Source organism: Halichoerus grypus, chromosome 2 (assembly GCF_964656455.1).
Source record: "Halichoerus grypus chromosome 2, mHalGry1.hap1.1, whole genome shotgun sequence".
Taxonomy (NCBI): domain Eukaryota; kingdom Metazoa; phylum Chordata; class Mammalia; order Carnivora; family Phocidae; genus Halichoerus; species Halichoerus grypus.
Genome location: NC_135713.1, coordinates 162,929,428 through 162,952,769, shown reverse-complemented (window position 1 = coordinate 162,952,769; position 23,342 = coordinate 162,929,428). Strand labels below are relative to the sequence as shown.

The following is a 23,342-nucleotide window of genomic DNA, read 5'->3' as shown; positions in this document are numbered from 1 at the left end:
GCTCTGTCTTCAGTATCTTTAGGAGGAAATAATAGTGTCCATTATAAACCTGAATAAAAATAAAAGTATTTCTATGATACATGGTAATTTGTTCTGCAATAATTGATTTCACCCTCATTATCCAGAACATTTTGTAACCACAAATATAACAAATCACTAAATCCAATCACTTTCAGACTTTTTTTTTCATCTCTCATTCATCACCATTTAATAATATTGACTCTTCCTTCCCTTCTGAAACACTCTCATCTCTTATCTTCTGTGCAACCATCCCGGTTCTCAGCCCTTCATTCTCAGTAACTATGATTGGTGTCTTCTATAACAGTATCTTATATATTGGTGTTTCCTTAGGCTTTTTCCTAAATACTGTTCTCTTATAATGCTACATATGCAGGCCTAAAAGAATGGCCTATTCCCATGGCATAAATTACCATATAAATCTCATTGATAAACCTCTATCATGTCAGAAACTGTATCAATTGCTTAGTGATTATCTCTTCATATAAAATCACAAGCATCTTTGGTTCAATAAATCGCAAATAAAACTCACGATCTCACCCTGCCCTTCTCCCAATCTGTGCCTCCAAGTCTCTCACATCTCAGTAAAAGAAATCCAGGCACAACTCATACACCTGAGTTTTCTTTCCTTCCGTCCTTTCTCTTATCCTCAATATCCAATCTGTCAACACATCCTACAGTTTCTGCCACATTAAACCTCTTTTTCATTCATCCACTCCTTATCTGGTTGCATCACTATCCTGGCTGGGCTGACATCATGTCTTATCTGTACTATTGGAACAGGCTCTTCTCTCTTCACTTATCTCTCTGCTTCCACACTTGAACACTTTCTCCTTTGGGACGCCTGAGTGCCTCAGTCCGTTAAGCATCTGCCTTCTGCTCAGGTCACGATCCCAGGGTCCTGGGACCAAGCCCCGCATCGGGCTCCCTGCTCAGTGGGGAGTCTGCTTCTCCCTCTGACCCTCCACCCCTCTCGTGCCCTCTCTCTCACACTCTCTTCTCTCAAATAAATAAAATCTTAAAAAAAAAAAAAATACCCACTCTCTCCTTCAATATACTTCATTCACAATGTGGCATTCTAAGATGAAAATCTGATCATCATTCTTCCTGATGCCTTCATGGATTCTCACGGCTCTTAAGATAAAAGGCAGGGGACGCCTGGGTGGCTCAGCCAGTTAAGTATCTGCCTTTGGCTCGGGTCATGATCCCAGAGTCCTGGGATTGAGTCCTTCATCGGGCTCCTTGCTCCACGGGGAGCCTGCTTCTCCCTCTGCCTCTCCCCCCTGCTTGTTCTCTCCCACTTCTCTCTCCCAAATAAAATCTTAAAAAAAAAAAAAAAAAAGATAAAGGCAAAATTCCTTTCAAAGGAATTGCCCAAAAGGTGCTTCATGACCTGACCCTTGCCGACTTCCACAGCTTCACCTGGCCCCATAGTGACACTCACAGTTACCTCTCCAGAAATAGTGACACTCACAGTTACCTCTCCAGAAATGCTGGACTCAAAAGGCAAAATTTCTTGCTTGCAGCCTTTTCTACTTGCTGTCCCACCCCTGCCTAGCATCTTCCTCCCTCTGCTTCCTCTTCACCTGGTTTGCTCCTACTCACCCTTCAGCCATATTCCATGTCACTTACTCAGCTGTATCTCTCCTGTCCCCACTCCTCAGACCAGGTGAGAACCTGCTACTATGTTTTCCTAGCATCCTGTACTTGTCCCTAAGGCACTAAATGCCCAGGGGATTGTTTCCAGCTGTTCTCCCTATTGCATTGTAAACATGCAGGAAAGGCCACGTCTGCCTTCATGACTGCAGAAGCGTCAGCACCTGGCTCAGTGCCTGGATATAGCCAATGTTTCATAAATATTTACTGGCTGTGCTTCAGGTTGAGACATGCATTCCTTCAACTTTAGAGACAGCAAACTCTTATTAGAATATCTACTTCTTAGATAACCATCTTAAAACAAAAATTTACTTTTTGACACTTTATTATAGAATTCCCTGACATAACCTCTAACTCATGGAAAATCTGACCTTCAACTACACTGCTCTTTAACCTAAACAGACAACCCCGTATACATCCACACCATCACTATTTCCTTGTGTTATATCCACAGGATTCAGTGATATTGCTGTAAAAAAAAATGAATCTGATGGATCTTGAGATTTAGTAATTTGGGGAGAAAAGGAAGAAATAAAGGTAATTTCTACACTGAGACCTTATATAGCAATATTTATGAATGCTATCATTAAAAAAAGATTAAATGTTGTGAACATCAGTCAAAATATTTCCAGAATGTGGGGAAGTCTCAGGATGCAGGGAGGTGAAGACGACGAGGGTTATCATATCTGAAGAACTATCCTGCAGAACGTCACACAACCTGGGAAAGCAAGGTCCTTGGGTTGGAAGGACCTAAGGGACCAGCTCCTTCCCTCTCTGCCCAACTTACCCAGTGTGTCTGAGGGTGACTCCAGCACCTAACCTAAGGTCCCATTTCCCCTTATTTACCAAGACATGTGAAGCGACAGCCTCTGTAGTTGTCACCTGTGTCTGCAACATCCCTTCTCACATCTCCCATTCTACACATCCCTGGGCCTGAGCGGCCCTGGATCCCAGAGGAGCCTAGGTCCTAAAGGAACTCATTAAAGACACAGAAATTACCCAGGACCCTTAGGACAAATGCTCTGAGTCCTGGAGCAGTGACTATTACATCACTGATCACACCTGACTATATTGGGGGAAAGTGAGGAAGGAGAGAAGTTCATATATGGATACTTAATCACTGCCTGTTTAGGGAATGGACAGTAGTCCCATGGGGCTAGAGCCCACATTTTGGTAGGTGAAGGAGAATGGTTGGAGAAGCCATAGAAAGGAACAGGGACCAGGCCATGAATATCCTAAAATATCTTACAGTGTAAGAGGATTTATCTTGTGGGCAAGAAGAAGTCATCAGTGGTTTTTGAACAAAGTGCCATGAAAGACACATATTTTGGAAAGATTGCCAGGGTGCCATAATCTCTCACTATGATCCAGTTTCTCATTAACATACTCAAGGGGAGAGATAAACCTGCAGCTAGCAAAGATCAGATCTCTATGACCCAAGCATATGCAGATGCATAGAAAGTACTGGAATAAAAGAGAATTCTCCCAGATTATTTTCAATTTTTCCTCAAGCAGAGATAGAAAAGAAGCCCAGATTTTCAGTCCATTGAGGTATGTTTAGCTTCTTACCTCTGTAGGAAGCCTTATAGCACCCTGCCACCACTCTCCTCATGTGTCAGATTACCTCATTTCCAGCTGTTTCTTACTCTGTATTCATCATAAGGCCATAGGTAATATTTATAACTTCTTCTTCCTTATTTCCTCTATGTGTATCACTTCAGCTTTACATTCTGAAATACATATGTTTCTTTACATTCAACTTTCATTCCTTGGAGTCTGAATCCTCAGTGTTAATGTCTTTATTGGGTTACTATAGTTTACCATTAACTTTTACTAAGGAGTACTCCAAAGAACCTCCTGGATATCAGGCATGGTCTTTCCACATTGTGTAGAGAAATCCAATTTTCTATTGTTAATTTGGATTGAATTACCCCAGATAGTATGGTAACTCATTTCTTTGCCTGTTGGTTCAGTAACACACAAAAAAAACTAAAATGGTCAAGTGGCAGTCTCAGCTTCCTGTAGAATAGAACCATTAAAGCAATCCTGGTAGAAACATTCCTTAGGAGCTGTACCAGAAACTTCTTGTGCCCCACTTCAGATTCTCTCAGACATCTTCTTTTATTCCAGCTACAGCTGCAGTAACCAGTTCTGCAGACTTCGATCAGCTTCACAGAGATACAATCTAACTGTATTACCTCAGGCCTGCACCACCTGTTTATTACATCCTGTCATAGGGTTTTTCTGCTTCCATGGAGTAGAATATCACGGGTAGCCAGTTCAATACTGATACATACACACTGAAAATGGGAGTTCGGGACCCATGCTCCAACCCTTAAAAAAAACAAGTGGTAGGGAGCTAAGGAATATATGCTCCCCATTTTCACTCAGGTGGACGGTTCTATGATGCATTTCATCAAGCCTTATTCACACCAGTAGCAGCCAACTTAATAAGCCACCCCAGTTATTGGTACTTTCTTGGCTATTTACATCCCTCTGTCTCTTCCTGTGAGGTAACAGTCCCAAATAAACTACTAGCAAATAATAAGATTTTGTCTACATTTTGAGCAACCCAGACTACAACAGAAAGTAAGATCTCTAAACAAGCAGCCTAAAATTGTCAGGGAAGCAAAAATTTTATGAGTACATTATTTGGTCTAATAATGACAAGAGTCAGTCCTGCTACCACCTCTTGATTCCCAAATTCCTAAATCATGGCTATGGGAGAAATAGCACCATATATGGGTTCTTGGTTCAAAGTATATACCATATTCTATAGAAGTGTACACCAATCTTTCTGGATGTCATCTCCCAACTGCCATCACAACTGAATCTTTGGTATAAGGCAGTAACTGCAAAGCCAGAAAAAAACTTGCTATCATCCTCTGCATCCTCCTTTCATCTACCTTCCAAGGGATTCTTCCATCTTGATTGATTGTTTTTGAAGGTGGAGACAATCATTCTCCACTTGTTTGTTTCATAGAGTGGTAAGCAACTGAGATCTTAAAATGAGGGCAGGGAGAGGATGTAGAGAGGAAAGACCAGAGTGCAGATGCATTTTAGAAGGACAGATATAAGGAAATAGAGAATTAAATGCAAATTATATATAAATATGTACATAAATATATATATTACATATGCTCACTAAATATTTGAAATGATTAAATGAACTGCATAGACTAGTAGCTCCAGTATAATGCTTAGTAACCGTACTGATAGTGGGCACCCTTGTCTTATTCCTGATTTTAGTGAGAATGTCTCTATATTTCCCCATTAAGCTTGATGTTGGCTTTTGGGCTGACTCAAAGATATTATTACATCATGTTAAATAAGCATCTATTCCTATTATTTTGAGCATTTGTATCTAGAAATGGTTATTTAATTTTAGCAAATGTACCATTTTCATAAAAAAAAACTCTTTCCACATTTAAAAGGATTGAAATATTTTAATTCAACAAATGAAATACAAAAGAACAGTAGCTATAACCATGGAGATGATCATTTAAACAATAATAGGAAAATGCTTTAAATTATACTATTTAAACTTCCCTTATCACTATTTAAATTTCATTCGTTGTATCAGTATAATACCTCATCTCAGCATCTACAATTTTAACAAATGCTTGGAAAGTTTTTTGTTCAGAAACAGATGCTGGTCTAACAGAAACACATTTGAAAATATTCTTTTTCTGGTCATAGTTTCCAACACACCTATGAACTCGGCCTCTAATCAGTCTCGGAAGTTCACGATCCTGTTTTTAAAAAAATAAATATCAAAGAAGTTATTTTTTTACTTCATCTGAATTTCAGTTTTTTAAAACTAATCATATGACCAATTAAATATGAATCACCCCAAAAAGCTGTAATTCCCTGACTTGATTTAGGGCCCCACCGCTGGTAAGACCATGATAGCTAGGCATATATGGGTGCCCTATCACAGAGGAAAGACCTTCACTTGGGTAGGGCTTCTTTCAAGCTGGTGAGCTGTTGCTTCTTAACAGACTGAATAACTCCCAGTGTAATGGCACATGAATTATTCACTTTATTAGACTGCTAGAGTTCCACTTCCAGTAGACAGCAGACAGGTAGTTCAGACCAACTCTCTAGCCAAGAACAACTAGAATAGCTGGATGAAATATTTTTAAATCTCCTTGTAGACATTAGAGAGATACCAATGCAGTGAGGGAGTAGAGAGACTCCCATCTGGGAGAGGACAGGAGTCCAAAGTGGGGCTTGACATTTAGGGATGTTTCCCCCCTTGAGATTATCTGTCAAGAACAGTCAAGGCAGTTGAGAGTCTAAGAAACTGAGCAGAGCTTTTGACAGGCTCCTAGGACTGGGAGATAAAAAAATGGAATCAGAGGCTCCCAAGGAAAAGAGATTCTGGTCACCATTCCCATCCTCACCCCTGGCTTAGGGTTGGGACCCAAAAGGGCTATGCCTTTCATGGGACTAGTAAAATGGAAAAACACCAGCCAGCATCAAATCCTCTCAATCATTAACTAAAGGTACGTATTCTGGAATTGCTTTCACCAAATGGTCATAAAAAGCACTAGCTACAAAAGGTAGTGCTGATAATTGCTAAAAAGACTATATTAAAAAGAAGAATTTCTATTCCTCAAAAGCCATCAAGACTAAAAAAGCAAACTATGGAGTATGAGAAAAAATTTGTAATACAAATAATGGACGAATAACTTGTACCCAAAATAGTCACATGAAAAAAACCCTCCAATAAATCAGTAAGGATAAAACAATAATAGAAAAAAAGAACAAGGGCGCCTGGGTGGCTCAGTCGTTAAGCGTCTGCCTTCGGCTCAGGTCATGATCCCGGGGTCCTGGGATCGAGTCCCATATCGGGCTCCCTGCTACGCGGGAAGCCTGCTTCTCCCTCTCCTACTCCGCCTGCTTGTGTTCCTGCTCTCACTATGTCTCTCTCTGTCAAATAAATAAAAAATAAAAAATCTTTAAAAAAAAAAAAAAAGAAAAAAAGAACAAGAGGCCTGAACAGACTTTACAGAAGAAGGTATCTAAGTGGCCAGTAAACACATAAGGTGTCCGACCTCATTAGTCACCAGGGAACTGTAGAAAAGTAAGATAGCACTAAACACCCACATAGCCAAAATAAAAAAGACTGACAGTACTAAGTGTTGATAGGAATGCAGAAAAACTAACTCGTCTACACTGATTGTGAGAGTGTAAATAAATACAAACCTTTGGAAAATTCTTTGGTAAATAACTACTATACTGGAACATACACATGCACTATGATGCAGTGATTTTACTTCTAGGTATATGCTCAACAGAAATGTGTGCATATGCACAAGAGACATATACAAGAATATTCATAGAACATTATTCGTAACAGCAAAAAATCTGGAAACTTGGATGCCACCAGCAGAATAGAAAGCTAAATTGTGTTACGATAGAATATTGTACATGGAAATATAAATAAATGGACTACAGTACATGAAACAACATGATGAATCTTACAAACATTGTGTTGAGGGAATGACATAAAAGACATACCATATAATACTATTTATATAAGGTTCAAAACTAAACAATTAATTTGTGATATTAAAAGTCAGGATAGTAGTTGTTTTTAGGTAGGAGACAGGAGGTAGTGAATGGGAGGAGACACAGGATGCATAGGGTGACAGCAGTGTTTTATTTCTTAGCCTTCGTAATGTTCACTTTGTGATATTTCATAGGTACTTCATAGAACTGTACAATTATGATTTGTAAACTTTTAGGTATACGTTATACTTCAATAAAAGATTTTTATAAACTTAACAGACTAGAAAAAATAAGCATTAAAGATATTATAGAAATTAATAATATAATTACTATTTCTTGATCATCTACTATGTGTCAGAAGATGTACATTCATATATTTTATTATCTAACCTCCATAACAACTTTTCAAAGTACGAATTAGTCTCCCCATTTTACAGGTTAAAAAAACTCAGGAAATTTAAGCAGCTTACTCAAGGTCATATAGCTAGTAAATGGTGGAGTAAAACTGGAATCCAAGCCTGATTTCAGAATTAAGGACAATTTCAGAATTAATACCGAACTCTTCTAAAAAGCATGTAAGTTTTACAAAATCTCCAGCCTCCTTTGTCACCTGCAGCCCCCTTTGTCACTAAGAGTCTTTCCTATATCCCAGCCCACTCCCTGCCTTCCTCCAACTTCAGAACCACTATCCTTCCACACTCTGGTGATTATTAACTACTTGCAGTTTCCTCTACAATCTATGCTCTCAGCTTCATATCCTTGCATATGCTGCCCTCTCACCTAAGAATGCATTCCTCCCACGTCTCCCCTCTCCCAACACACTTTGGCTTCATTTATTCCTCTTTAAATACGTAAGATAAGTTACTACATTCTTAAAAAATCTTTCTCTGATCTGCCCCATCCTTCCTATCTACTTTTATAGCACACTGTACATACCTCTACCCTACCATTTATCATACCACAGTGTAACACTTATGTAACTCTTTCTATCTGAGATTATAATAAACTCTTTGAGAGAAAGACCTGTTTAGCACTTACATTCCACTTTGTATCCCTTGCATCTAGCACAGCACCTGGCACATAGTAGGTTATCTATATTAGCTGAACAAATAAACTTTTTTTTTTAAGATTTTATTTATTTATTTGACAGAGAGATAGAGAGAGAGAACACAAGTAGGCAGAGAGGCAGGCAGAGGGAGAGGGAGAAGCAGGCTCCCCGCTGAGTAGAGAGCCAGATGTGGGGCTCGATCCCAGGACCCCGGGATCATGACCTGAGCCGAAGGTGGCCGCTTAACCAACTGAGCCACCCAGGCGCCCCTGAACAAATAAACTTTTATAAGTCAGAACTAAAACCAAACAGAATTTTGAAAGTATTACCAAATTGTTAACAGAATTTCTACTACAATGGAACTGTAGCCCGCATTTGCATGTTTTGTTAGCACAGGCTTTGCAAAGAATATTTAAACAAATACTCACTATTTCATAAAATACACAAGGCAGAGTATTTTTCCCATCTCTCATAAGGAAAGTCTTTGAATAATATGGACCAGGTGTAACAGCTGAATCGAGAACAGCTAAGCAACATTAAAATAGGGGAGAAAATCAGTGCTGGTAAAATGCAAATAAAATTTAACAGTGAGAAGTAATATTTATTCCTACACCAAGCTCTTCCAGTTTTATTTATACAATAATAAAGACAACATCTTAAGAGGGAATAGTATCTCTGAAGCTGTTTTATACTAAGAAAAACAAAACTTCTGGCCCTATCCAACTCAGGGGTTAAGTCAGAGCCCCTGTAAAAGTCTTCCACATTTTAACATTATGAATCAGAAGAATACTACCATAAATAACCAAATATATCTTAAGTCACACAAATCAATAACAAATCCAGGAAGTGAAGAAAATCCTCATAAACCATAATCTCCTTTTGCAAATTTTATTTTTCAGATCCCCTAGGTATTCCTATAGACATTCAAAACTATTGTCCAAATAGTATTACTGAGGTTTTCTGAAGTACTATACCTACCCAATATTTCAAAAAGAAGTACAGTTTTCTGTGCATGTTCACGCCAGTACTTCATGCTTTCAATAACTGCAGATATAATTCTTAAAGAATTATCTTTTTCCTTAAGCTTTAACTGATACAATGAGCCTTCCTTTTGAAAAATAAAAACATAGCATTAGAAAAACCTTTCATTTTTTTCATCATACTCTTTCACTTTCCATGAAAAGATTCTAGGTCCTTATGTATAAAATATGTAAAAAAATATTGAAAATTTTAGTACAGTTATTCCCCTAAATTTAAAAGACATCATTAGCACTTTATAGGAGGAGAAACTAGGATGTACTTGGAGACAATAAACCAAGAAGAGAATTATTTGTCTGGACATTCACTCACTCATTTGTGTATTCATTTAATATTTTTAAAGCATCGTGTGCTAATCCTCTGATAAACACAGGTGAGTAAAACACAGTTCCTTTCCCTAATGTGTTCACACTCTAAGAGTGGAGCCAGACACATTCACTCATTCATTCTAAAAGTACTTACTGGCATTTACTATGTGCCAAATATAGATAATGAGAAAACAACACTGAACAAAACAGACAAGATATCTCACAGATCTTGCCCTCTAATGGAGTATTCAGAAAACAAACAAATAAATACATAATAGAATGTCAGGAATTGATATATTCTATGAATAAAAAAAAAAACAGGGTGAAAGGATAAAGAGAAACAGGAATTACTATTTTAAATAGGTTGTTAAGTGAGGATTGAGGGAATAGCAAAGTATAAAGGCCCTAAGATGAGAATGTGTCTGTCATTTTTAAAGATCAACTTAGAATACAGTATGTCAAGGTACTAATTTCCCAGGGGGAAAGAGGGCACTTTCCTTTGTGAGGGTAGGAGCACATCAAAGAATACTTGATGGGACTTTTTTTTCTAACTACAATTACCTTCCCTCCTCCTCCCCTTCCTAACCAAAATATGAATGCCTCCCATTGAGAGCTACTGCCATAAAGTTACTAAGGTAACTACAGTATATCATTCTTTTGTACAAGGAAACATAAGGTTGAAAGCCACTATGAGGGGCCCCTGGGTGGCTCAGATGGTTAAGCATCTGCCTTCAGCTCAGGTCATGATCCCAGGGTCCTGGGATCGAGCACCACATCGGGTTCCTGGCTTGGTGGGGAGCCTGCTTCTCCCTCTCCCTCTGCTTCTCCCCCTGCTCTTTAAAAAAAATAATAAATACTGGTAAAGTGGGACATAAGAAGAAAGAAAGAAAAGAAAGAAAGAAAAGAAAAAAAGCAAGCAAGCCACTATGATATATGCTGCATTAGTTAGATTTTTAGCAAAAAAAAAAAAATTTACCCCAATGGCTTGTTGAAAAGACTTCTTACAGGTGTATGGGCAGAACAAACAGGGTACTTAAGCCCTCAAAGACTAACAACAGTAAGAGATTTCTGTCATTCCTAGGCTGAAAGGGCAAGGGAAAGAAATAAAATTACCACACCTGTGAAAGCTGGACTCATGGAAGAGCTGTATCATTTAGGGACAGCTACTGCCTACAACACAACATTTAAACAGGGACAAAATGGGAAAACCCAACCTCTCTCTCCACCCTCTGATTTCCTGCCAGTGACTCCCACTGGCTGACCCCTAACAAGAGCTAGCCTAGGGACCTCAGGATGCTGCAATATGTAGGACAACTCAGACTTCCAGAGCATAGAGAAGAGTGGAGAGTAAATAATCTATTGGGCCAGGGGACAAGGAAAGGAAGGTAGTGAACAACCAGCACACAAAATATATAAAAGATATTTACAAAGAACAATTAGAGCAAGGAGTGGTGAAAGGAGGAAGTAAGGCTGATGTACAGGTATAGGGAAAAATATAAACCAAAGCAGAGTCCTATTAGATGGCATATCATGTTCAGAGAATTGTGAAGGGTCTGAAATGGCTAGTATATAGCCATTTTTGGCTACGATTTGTAGACTGTGGAATATGAAGCTGGAAAGGTAAAATAAACTCTGGCCTGCAGTCCAAATCTAACCTGTTGTTTGTTTTTGTAAACTTTTACTGGAACGCAGCCAAACCTATTCACTTATGAACTGTCTATGGCTGCTTTCAAGCTACAATAGTAGAGTTGAGTGGTATACCTAAGAGAGACAATATGACCCGTAAGGTAAAAAAATATTTACTATCTGGCCCTTTACAAAAAGAGTTTGCTGACCGCTATTATAAAAAACTTAGACTGACACATGAAGAACTGGGAGAATTTCTGTAAGTAATGGATAAACTCTCATCATCTCAATAATCAGTCAACAGTGAAATTCAGAACCCAGTAGGACACTCTAAGGCAACTACAAAAAGGAGCAGCCATTCACAATCCTTAAGAAAATATTTTGGAAACATTCATATATGCCAATGGGACTAGATATCTGTGTTAACCATGTAATGCATGCCATAAGATTGATTTTAAATGCTCTCATCTCTGTAATCTAAATATTTATTTATCTCATTTTTAAATGTAAATGACCCATATTTAAAAGTTTACCTTGAGAGTGCTTTTTTCTGAAATATCATCCAACATTTTCTTCTTAAATTGATTTTGTTGAAAATTAGGCTTAAATGCCTGTAACACACTGTTTTTGTCTAGACCTCTCATTGTGGAGCCAGGTATTTTTGACGAATGTGTTTGTCTGAGTACTTCAGCTTCTCTTTGGTGAGATGAGTTAGGAGGTTCTGATATTCTTAATTGTTTCCCTTGTTGAGCTTCCCAACTCCTCGGACAAGAATTTATTCCATCATTTGCCACCAGGTTTGTTCTTTTGCACTGAGGCCTAACATCATTTCTATCCCAAGTTTTCCAGCTGGTATTTTTGTTGTCATCCCTGTAGCTGTAATAGGTTTGTTTGTTTTTTAATTAGTATTAGTTTGTTTCTATATACTTTTTCTTTTAAAAAATTAATAGTGAAAAATTATGGTTTATAAAGTACTTTGTAACTACTGACTAGTTGGAAATTCCAAATACATTATCACAACAACCCTACAATACATTATACCTCTCTTTTTAGGTGACGAAATTGAAGGAGGAAGTAACTTGCCTGAAGTTATACAACAAGTTACTGTCAATCTGGAACCCAGAGAATCCTAGTCTCCCAACTCAGAGTCCAGGGCTATAAAGTATATTTTTAAACTATTAAGCTTTCATACGATAGTGGTTGTCTCTGAGTGGTAAGATTCTGAGGACATTTGCCTGCTTCTTTATACATTTATTTTTAAATTTTCTACAAAGTAAAATTTTAACAAGTTAAACTATGGCTTATAGGTGAGTTTAAATCACAAGGAGAATAAATATAGGCAGTGTAGATAACTATTTGATTAGAAATTTTGTACTTTTACTACATAGCTTAAAAGCCCAATTTATGAATCTGTTGCAACATTTTAGTAGCTACATTAATCTAAGTGAATTATATTAGCTGATGAGAACATGATGTTAATGAGGCCAAAATCAAAAGTATAATTTCTAAGCAGACCAGTTAAGAGTTCCACAGGGAGAAACTAGTCCAGGTCACAAATTCTTATTTCTGGATAATTTTCCTGAAAATATCACCAGTATTACAAGGGGGCAAATAATACAACTCATCCCTTGTTAGAGAAAATAATTCAAAGAAAAGTCCAGGTTCCCTAGTGACCAGGCACAAGTCCAGACTTTATGGGGCCTGAAGCTTGTATAATGTGGGCAGCCGTCTTAAGTAAATTAGGTACAAAATTAGGTATGAAAATAATGAGAAAAGAAATCATGAATAACTTCAAACTTTTAAAAGTTGATAAATATCATAAACATCACAATATTCAGGAAAAAATATTACTAGTATTTTTATTAACTACCTGCCTGATACACCTCCATAAAATTTGTCCTACATTGATCACCTCTTCATATGACAGCAATTTTATTTTCAATAGAGAGAACAGAAACCAAATTTTGCCTTTCCTCTCTCATGGCTATAGAAATCACATTTATTATTCAGTTTAGAAAAGTTTCTTTCCACTTCACAACTCCTTATTGATAAACAACGCATTTGCAACTTCCTCCCACATCTTTGTCTAGGAAGTGCTCCTGGCCTGGGGACAAGCCCTGGAAGAACCATAGTCCTTTGACCTTCCTGGGTGAGCCCACACAAAGATGCTGCTTCAGCAGCCAATCCAGCTCAGCCAGGTCCTCAGCATCAACCATGAAAGGCGCTTAAGTTGTAGTGGCTTCTGAGAAGGGAAGAGTAGTGTCTGTTTTGGATTCTTCTCCTTGGATCTAGGTGTCCAGTGAGATCCCAAGAACAAGCTCTTACTGAGGCTACATGGATGTGAAGGTAAAGCAGAGATTCTAAAGCTAAGCAGAGAACCAGTTAAAAGAGCTTCAGGAGATCCAGCTGCCTACTTGGATTTTCAAATGGTTTTTGCCCCTGGATTTTCTGTTGTTATATTCCAACTATCTGATAAATTATCTATGATTTCAAATTGGAATATCTAATACTGACTGCCTGTCCAGATTACAATGTTACCTAATTCTCTAATGCTAGTCAGAACAGATTTTCTTATAGCACCTGCAGCTGAAATTGTGCCTCCAAGGACCATCTCAAACCACTGAATGGCCTAGGTAATAAGCCCTGATCCTAAAGAAAGTAACTAACTGGTTCTGAGAAAACTAGCATGATCAAAACTAATTTTAAAATATATATATTATTTTGATGTATTTATTAACTATTTTATTAAAAGTTTCTCCCTTTTAAAAAAATGGTATCTCTAATAAAAGTGAAGGTAATATTAACTTTACAGGATTGTTGTAAGGATAATTAAAATAACATATCAAAGCACTAAATAAGACTGATACATGATATGTGTTTGATGTTGTTTTTCTAATACTTTGTTCCCAAAATTACTTCCTTCAGTAGTTACTAGTTACTCAAGAATACTAAAATCCAACCTAACAAATAATCCATGTCCTTTCCCTATCTATTTATTTTTTCATCATATTTAGGGATTAAACTTAGATTCTTACGGCAATGATCCAGAAGCATCCTCACCATCTTCCTTGATGGTCATCATTTCCTGAGCACCTATCACTGTTTATGCATATGCATTTTGGTCATCATCTTTCTTTCTTACTCTGTTCTGTTTACCATGGAGCTGACTGTCTTACTAGGGTGAGATTGACCATTCTATCTGGTTGTCAATTTCTAAATATATCCAACACTAAAATACAGTTATTCCTGACTCTTCACCTACTGTCAATTAGATTATTAATGATCCATAGCATGATGATAAATATTGGCAGAAATTTCATTATAAAATGAGGAATTCTTTGGAAACATATTCACTGACAAATTTGCCTATTTTTAAAGTTTTATATAGCATTTTTAAACTTCTTTTATAAAACAAAGATAATACTGCTATGTTTTTATACTATTAAGTATAAAAATTTCCTAAATGTAATTTTGCCTGAGAAAGGAAGAAGAGATGAAGGAGCAGGGAATGGAGGAGAGAAAAAGAGGGGAAAGAGAAGAAGGAATAGAAGAAAGAAAAATCTTAAGTAAACTCACCTCCAATGACTCTTGTTTCTTTCAGTATTTGATTGAATAGACTTACACACAGAATCTTGACTTCTCAGAGGATGAGAAACTGAATGTGGTATTTGCCTTTCAAGGAAACATGTCTTATTAAATATTAATAGTTTGTTTCCAAAGTGAGAAATGTAAAATACACAATGAAAAATAACATCAGTCAGCAACAGACACTACAGTCACCGGTATATTTTTCCACCTACCCTGTGTTCATTGTTTTCATTAAAGGAGGCAACTCTGGATCCACAGCTTCCCAGGCCCAATCTCAAAAGATAGAGATAGCATAGACAAAAGTAAGATAGGTAGCATTTAAAAAAAAATAATTATTTCATACTTATTTAATTGGTAGAAAACTAAAAGCCTGCAGAAGAAAAGGACTTGGAAGATATGGATATGTTCTTCAACAGTACTTTGTTGTGGAATTTGTCTTATTAATTTTTATAGATGTCTTTCTTTCCCATTGTATTTTAAACAAAGGTAATAGTTAATCTGTATCTTTTCCATGATCAATTCTAGTGTGGTACCTTGTACTCTGTAGCATGAATTCAGTGTAATCAATGTTTCTTAAATATTTTGATCCCAACCCACAGCAAAAAGTACATCATAGCCCAGAACATACACACACACACACACACACACACACACACAACACACACATGCATGGTGTGCATGAGAGAAAGAGAAAGACAAAGGAGAGCGAACATAACAAAACTGCAACACCAATTTGTATCCCTACCATGTGTGATGCACCCTGACATTTTCTACTCTATTCTATTCACTTCTATTTCCTTCTTTAAAGATTGGTTCTCAACCAGACTAATGGATCAAGACAAAAATTTGAAAAACACTGATCTAGCCCTATCTCTTACCCAATGTAAGAATCTTATTATATCTCTGACAGATAGTAATATTGCTCAGAGCTTGGACAGTTCAGTACTTCAGGAGGATGAACATTTCCCTATGGAGCAGCTCCAACTGTTGTTATTTTTCAAAGCCAACATTCATGCTATTTATAAAAATATTTTAAATGTCAGAGAATTTTTTAAGATGGCAGAGGATGACCAGATAAATGCCCATTTATGTACATCCATGTGAATTTTTATCTTTTATAGATAAAAATGAAAATAATATAAAATTCCTAGTTTGAATTCCTCAAATGTGGAAGAAAAGAAAATAATTATAGATTTACAAGCAGAGTAAGGCCTATGGTTGCATGCTGGATGAAATTAACAAATACAGACACAGAGAGAGAGAGAGAGAAATTTTAAAATTCTAGTTGCAAAAAATCCTATTAAAGATTTTTAAAGTATCCTCAAAAATATATAAATGTATATAACCAGCATATACCAAGTATATTTCAGAATGCCTGCCTGTCCGTGCCTTCTTCTGAAGAGAAATAAAAAGTCAGCAAATATTAAGACGGCTCAGCACCCACCACCACAGCTAATTGTTGCAGAGATGAGAGGCCTAATCATAAAGCTAAACCAGAATTTTAGTGACCTTACTTAAAAAGATGTGCTGAACCAAAGGCTATCTTTAGAATTTAATCAACAGATACAGAAGGCAGTCAACAGTGGACTCTGAGAACTAGAACTAAAAGGCTATGTTAACTTCCAGCAAGGACAATTTAGTTCATGGGCTAGTTAAAGCTATAAGGAAGCCAACTGGATGAGAGAAATAAAGCAACAAATGAAAAAAGGCAAAATGCTATCAGAAGAGAAAAAAGCCAAGCAGTAGAAATTTTAGGCTTCTGCCCTTCCTAAGGTCTAAATTTTCTCCCATTTTTCATGTGTTCATGTGTACACATATCCCAATTCCTGAGGCAACTTGAGCTTCCCCATTCTTTATCACCACATGCCTAAGTCACAATAGCCATATATCTTGAAAAAGAAAAAACAAATCTTTACAATGTGGGTTACAACTTCATTAGAACAAAGGCTCCAGATCTAAGATACTCTATTTAAATGCTAAGCCACCCTTGTAGACAAGGAAACTCAAACTACTGTACTGGAATGTTCAGAAAGAGCCAAGTAATCCCTATATTTGGATAGGGGAGAGAAGAAAAAAAATAAACTTTCTATTTCCATTATAATAAAATAAAAATGATAATTTTCTATAATCCTAATTCCTATTTTCCAAAAATTTTCACCTTATTTTCTTACCTGGTGGTAGAGGAGGGAAATCATAACTGTCAGAAGCAGTACTGATACTTGGATCATTTGTAAGTGGATTGGATGTTAATGGCTGTCTATTCCTCTTTTTCTGATTGAACAATGGTACAGGCAAACAGCCTAAATTGAATGTATCAATAAATTAGTACACAATAGCAAATAGATCCAGTTATAGAATTAACTGTGTATAATAACAACTTTAATTTGTCTACTTCTATATGTTAATTTTATACTTATCACAGATATATTTCTACATCTTTGGATTGATTTTTACGTTCTTTTTAAGGTCCCAAATAACCGCATTTGTCTCTATAAAAACGCCTTTCTTGTTCTACATTAACGCTGATTTAATTCCTCTTGCATGGAAGTAATTCCCATCTCCTTCCTCACCCCCCAACCATTTCCAAATCCACTTTTTGTTTTCCTTATTTCCTTTCTGTGCTTGCTTATTACCATGTCAACTGGAGGGGGCCCTTCAAGTACAATAGAGGTGAGGGAGAACCAAACTCTGACCCATGCTTTCCAAAATCCTAACGACTCTTTGGATTATGACAGCACAATCTTTAGGGCCATGGTTCTCCAACTTTAGTTTGACTAAGATTTACATGGAATTGTGCTTAACATGCCAGTTCCTAGACCCCACTCTCATAAATTTTATTTCAACAGATTTAGTTTGGAATCCAAAACTCTGCAATTTTAACATGCACTCCAGGTGTCTGTAATGCATATTTTCTGTGGATCATCTTCAGAATGCTTAAAGTGATAATATTCAATCCACATGAGGGATAAATAAATATTACCTCCAAGCCCTCCAGATGGGAGGCCTGGGATCTCAAGTCAAGATAAAAGTCAGAATTTATAAACACTAAAACTAGAAGGGATCTCAGACAAAAAAAGGGGGGGCTCCAAAAACCTTGCACAGTGCCTAGATAGGACCCAAGCTTCCTAAATCTCAGTTCAGATATCTGGCCACTAGATCATACTCTAGCTGGTCCATCAACACTTGTACTATGGGAAAAACACAGACTCTGTGATAACTGTCTGATAAAAGGTTGGGAAAATTATGTGAGCTCTGAAATCAGATTGCCTGGTTTTGAATCACAACTTTGAAGTATAAATTTGGGCAATCTCCTTAACTCATTGTGCTATTATGACATACCCAGAGAAGCAGGATAATACAGGGATTAAGAGCATGGACACTAGAGCCAGATTCCTAGGTTCAAATGCTGGCTCCACCACTTCATAAATTACTTATTTAACCTCTCTGTGCCTTAGTTTCTCATCTGGAAAACAGGAATGATAATAATAATGCCTATCCCAGAGGGCTGGTGTAAGGATTAAATAAATTAATACATATAATTAAATGGCTAGAATACAACACAGCCACCATAAATAGTTATTACTGTCTACACTGTGTATTATCACCATTCCCCTGGTTCTCTTCATTCTTACCCTCTGTCCTTCTACTAACTAATAAATTGGGAAAGCAGAAATGGTAGGGGAAATTGTTAGGGAGACAGAAGTGCTTCTGGAAATATTTTAAGTAAGTAAGTCACAAATACAAATAGAAATAAATCAATTTCTATGTTTTCAGCTTAAAAGTGAAAAACAACTCAAGCACACAGAGTTCGTAGAAAGAATACTAGGGTAAATCCAGGAATGTTTCATTTTACTCCCACCTCTGCCACTAAATGTTTTGACTAAGTTATTTTATTTCCTTGGACCTAAAAAGTAAAGAGGCTAGACTATATGTTCAATCTTTTTAAAAAGCTCCTTCCAAAACGTTCCATCTATAAACTACACATGGTTTACATGGTATATAAAAATATACAAAATTTAAAATAAAAATTTAATAAATAAAATCAAACAATAAAATTCTTCAATACCTGCTGTACTTCGAGTTGAATTTTCACTTAGGTTTCTCTTCATTTCCTTCAATATCAAAGTCTGTAACTTTTCTTTAGCATTCCAAATTTACAAATGAAGTTGTCTGACTAAATCTTCAAAGAAAGAAATTTGCAACTCAAATTGTATCAACAAAAAAAATCAAATTCTCAGCCTAGTAATTACTGAAATTATGATTTAACACTACGGTTTCAAACCTGATAAGGGAATCACTTTACAGAATCTTTTGCTTCCCGAATAAGAATTTATAATATAATCTATTTTTCCAACTCTGTTCGAAATTGGTTAGGACTAAGGCAGCTATAACCTTGCTTCCTAAACATACATGGATTTTCACACACTCTACATATGTATTCCAGGACCAAGGACCCACAATAACAACAGTTCTGAACCAGATTCATATAGAGGGAAATGGACTACAAACACTGGCAAACTGGTATGCTTACAAGGCCACGGAGGAAACACAAACAACTGAACGAACCACGTGAGAACATGCTCTCTCTCACTTTAAAACACTGTGCAGATCACTTGCTTTGGCCGTTAATTTGAGATCCCTGTATTATATAATACCAAAGACCTTAAGGCCTCAATATCTATAATAATTGTAATGATAAGTTTCTATTTAGTGTCTATATAACTCCCAACAAGTGAAAGAAGTTTTTTTCTTTGTTTTTTCTTCTACAACAAAATATATTGTAATTTTTTCCATGTTTAGCCTCCTAATATATTTCAATCCCAATTTAATTCAAAAAACACTTAACTATTACATGAAAAGGCAAAACACAAACTTAATAAGGTAATTTCTGCTCCTAAATTCACTATCCAATGAGGAAAACAGACATGAACACAACTAAGCAACAATATAAATCATACTGAGGTAAACATTAATGTCCAAATATCATTTAAAGAAATAAAACTTGGGAAACCTAAGGGCAGGGACTATTTCTGCTTTGGTTCCACATCTTGGGCTTGAAGCCGGATGTGGCAGGCCCTTTAGAAAATATTCTTGATGTCATCCTAGGAAGCAAACAGAGGTTACGCAACGTCTTCTCAGCATAGAAGTACCAATGCAACGCACACCCTGAACCTACAGAGGGGCTTCCAAGGGCTATTACGTTTCTGAGTACCACGCAAACAAAATCAACAAAAGTACGACACACACACACACACACGCATCCCCCCAAAGACCACTGCCTCTCACACACACACACACACACATACACACACACACACGCATCTCCCCCCAAAGACCACTGCCTCAAATGGAGGCCAGGAGGGCCTATTATGGCTCCTCCCGGACGGTCCAGTCAGGGATAAGTTCTCTTCCAACGACCTCTACTGATGCAGGGACTGGGGCAGTTTGGTAACTAGGGACAACACGTCTTTCCCTCCTTGGCCCTCCAGCCAACATGACACGCAACTTCAACCTTCAGGTTCCCACGCCTCCAATAACCCTCGCCGGTCGCCCGGTCATCCGTCACCGACACACTCCAGTCAGCTACCGCCTACTTCCCGGCCTCCGAAAAAGCGCGAGAAGTCGAGCTTTGCGCAGGCGCACCGCCTCCCGCGCCTCCAACTGCGCAGGCGCAGGGGCCACCCACCTTTGGGTCAGTGGCGCAATGGCGTCGTCCGCTCCGTGGGCGAGGAGAAAGACACATGCCGCCTGTCTCAGGAACGAGAACGTTAACGCACCTGCCCTCCCGTTCACAACTGTGCAGTACGCGGCGCAGGAACGGCTCTAGGGACAAACCTGTTTCTGTTCACTGCTGAGGCGGACCCAGGACTGGTCGCCCAACATTTCCCTGCCCTCCTCCCTGCCTCGCACACATATTTTTTAGGTTCTAGACATCAGTTTGTGAGACGCTGGGAGTTCACCTAGAAGAGAATAATTCAAAGGCCACAGGCCTCAAAACCAGGTCATAGGGCTAGCTTCACCTTGCTTGGTCAGGGCTGGGAATTAAAGTCTCCCGGCGGGGCCCTCAGTGGGAGAGCTGAGGCCGGTTCAGAAGCGGGCCCTGCAAATCTGAGAGCAGTCGGTAAGGCTGGGCCTGTGCTGTGTGAGCTCAGCGGAGAGAACAAGCGCTTGAGGCCCGGAACAGGAAACGCAATGGTGCAGTGACCAGGGCTCTGGTCCTCCCGCGACGGACGGTCACTTCCTGGCCCCCCGGTCTTGGGCAGGTTATTTACCTCCTCTAAACCTACATTTCCCTTCTCAGTAAAACAGCAACGACTATCTGATCAACTACCCTCAAAGTATTAAAAGAGAAAGTGAACAGTCCTGCCACACATGCTCAATGAATGTTAGCCTTTATTTAATAAGAGTAGCTGCTATTTACCGAATATTTACTATAGGCCAGAAATAGTAATCCTAGCTCTGTCTGTGGAGTCCAAGACATGTTTTTTTGTTACTATAACTTCTGACTATTTGAAGACTGGGATAGGTGAACAGAAACGCAGAGGGTCTAGAGATGGAGGGAAGGTTATTAGTACAGGCCTAGGACTATGAAACCATGAGACATATTAATACAGTTGACCCTTGAACAACACAGGTTTGAACTGTGCAGGCCCAGTGATATATGGATTTTTTAGAGTACAGTACTGTACATGTATTTTCTGTCACGATTTTCTTAATAACATTTTTTTTTTCTCAAGCTTACTTTATTGTAAGGATACAGTATATAATACATATGCAAAATATGTGTTAATCGACTCTTGGTAAGGCTTCTAGTCAACAGTAGTCTATTAGCAATTTAAGTTGTTGGGGAATCAAAAGTTATACAGGGATTTTCAACTGCTTGGAGGTCAGCACTCCTAAACCTTGCATTGTTGGAGGGTCAAATTTTATAAGATTAAGTCAAAAGAAGGAGAATGAGGGGCACCTGGGTGGTTCAGTCGGTTAAGCGATGGACTCTTGATTTTGGCTCAGGTCGTAATCTCAGGGTTGTGAGATCGAGCACCACATCAGGTGCCCCACTAGGTGTGGAGCCTGCCTTAAGAATCTCTCCCTCCTTCTCCCTCTGCCCCTCCCCTCTCTTAAAAAAAAAGAGGAAAGTAAGTATGAATGCCAAACTAAGGAATAAGTTTGAAGGAATTGTGTCTTCATTTAATCTGGAAAAGAGAAGATTTCACACAATAAAATGTCTGAAAAGACTTGTTAGTTGTCATGGTTCCAAAAAGGGATTTTTAAATATGACTAAAAGCTTTGGGGAAACAGATTTTGACCTGATACACACACGCACGCACACACACACACACACACACACACACCCCAAAAATGATTTCTCATTAAAAACAAATACTTTAGGGCACCTGGGTGGCTCAGTCGGTTAAGCGACTGCCTTCGGCTCGGGTCATGATCCCGGGGTCCTGGGATCGAGCCCCACGTCGGGCTCCCCGCTCTGCGGGAGCCTGCTTCTCCCTCTCCCACTGCCCCTGCTTGTGTTCCCTCTCTCGCTGTGTCTCTCTCTGTCAAATAAATAAAATCTTTAAAAAAAAAATAAAAAAAAAAACAAAAAAAACAAATACTTTAGGGGCGCCTGGGTGGCTCAGTCGTTAAGCGTCTGCTTTTGGCTCAGGTCATGATCCCAGGGTCCTGGGATCAAGCCCCGCATTGGGCTCTCTGCTCAGCAGGAAGCCTGCTTCTCCCTCTCCCACTCCACCTGCTTGTGTTCCCTCTCTCACTGTCAAAATAAATAAAATCTTAAAAAAAAAAACAAAAATAACAACAAAAAAAAACCCCCAAATACTTTAAATCCACTATGAGCAACATGCTGTGGTACATCTGTCAGGACTGCAGACATGATCAATGTGGAATCTTTACTAGCAGTGTATAAGCTTACCTATTTTATCCCAATCTTGTTCTGGCTACATTGATATATTTTCATCTGGAAAGTTGGTCAGGATGGGTCACAGCAAGAGAGCCACAAAGGAAGGAAAAAATTTAAATAGAGTAGTTTGATTACATGACTGCTGGACAATCGCATTATGAATGAGATACCTTCCTTATATGTAATATTGGAAAGAAGACCCTCCTTATCTCCCAGTCATACTATTTTGTAAACAACATCTTAAATATGTCTCCCACAAAATTTTTTGCATGAATTTATTGGATGACCAAGACAATGAAAAATTTATTCTCCCTTTAGGAGAATATGTTTTATACTACATTATTTTACTAATAAATCAGGCACCACCACCCCTACAAAACATTTGTAGTGCTGGAAATTATTAGGCTTATTCTTTTAAATACTTCAGAACATTAAATATTCAACCTAATAGTGAGATGGTGATAACTAGAAACAGTTCCACTTTGTATACCATCAGTTCTTTGAGTTCTCAAGAAAGAATTAGACTAATAAAAATTTGTAGATTTTGTAGGGCTCAAAAATTTGGTATGCTTTGGGAAACAGGGAGTTAAAAATCTTTCGGAAGTTAACTTGGTATAAGAGTATGAAAAGC

General features: G+C 38.0%; 1 protein-coding gene across 1 annotated transcript; it reads right to left on the bottom strand.

Annotated features, from left to right (window-relative positions):
* Positions 1-5,234: 5,234 nt before the first annotated feature.
* SPATA22 (spermatogenesis associated 22) lies at positions 5,235-18,908 on the bottom strand. The gene is made up of 8 exons (XM_036092842.2): positions 18,866-18,908; positions 16,971-17,099; positions 15,012-15,072; positions 14,788-14,883; positions 11,745-12,087; positions 9,218-9,347; positions 8,668-8,765; positions 5,235-5,426 (listed from the first exon to the last, which is right to left on the bottom strand). Exons 1-8 carry the CDS (start codon positions 18,906-18,908, stop codon positions 5,235-5,237), a joined length of 1,092 nt encoding a protein of 363 aa, XP_035948735.1.
* Between the last annotated feature and the right edge of the window lie 4,434 nt (positions 18,909-23,342).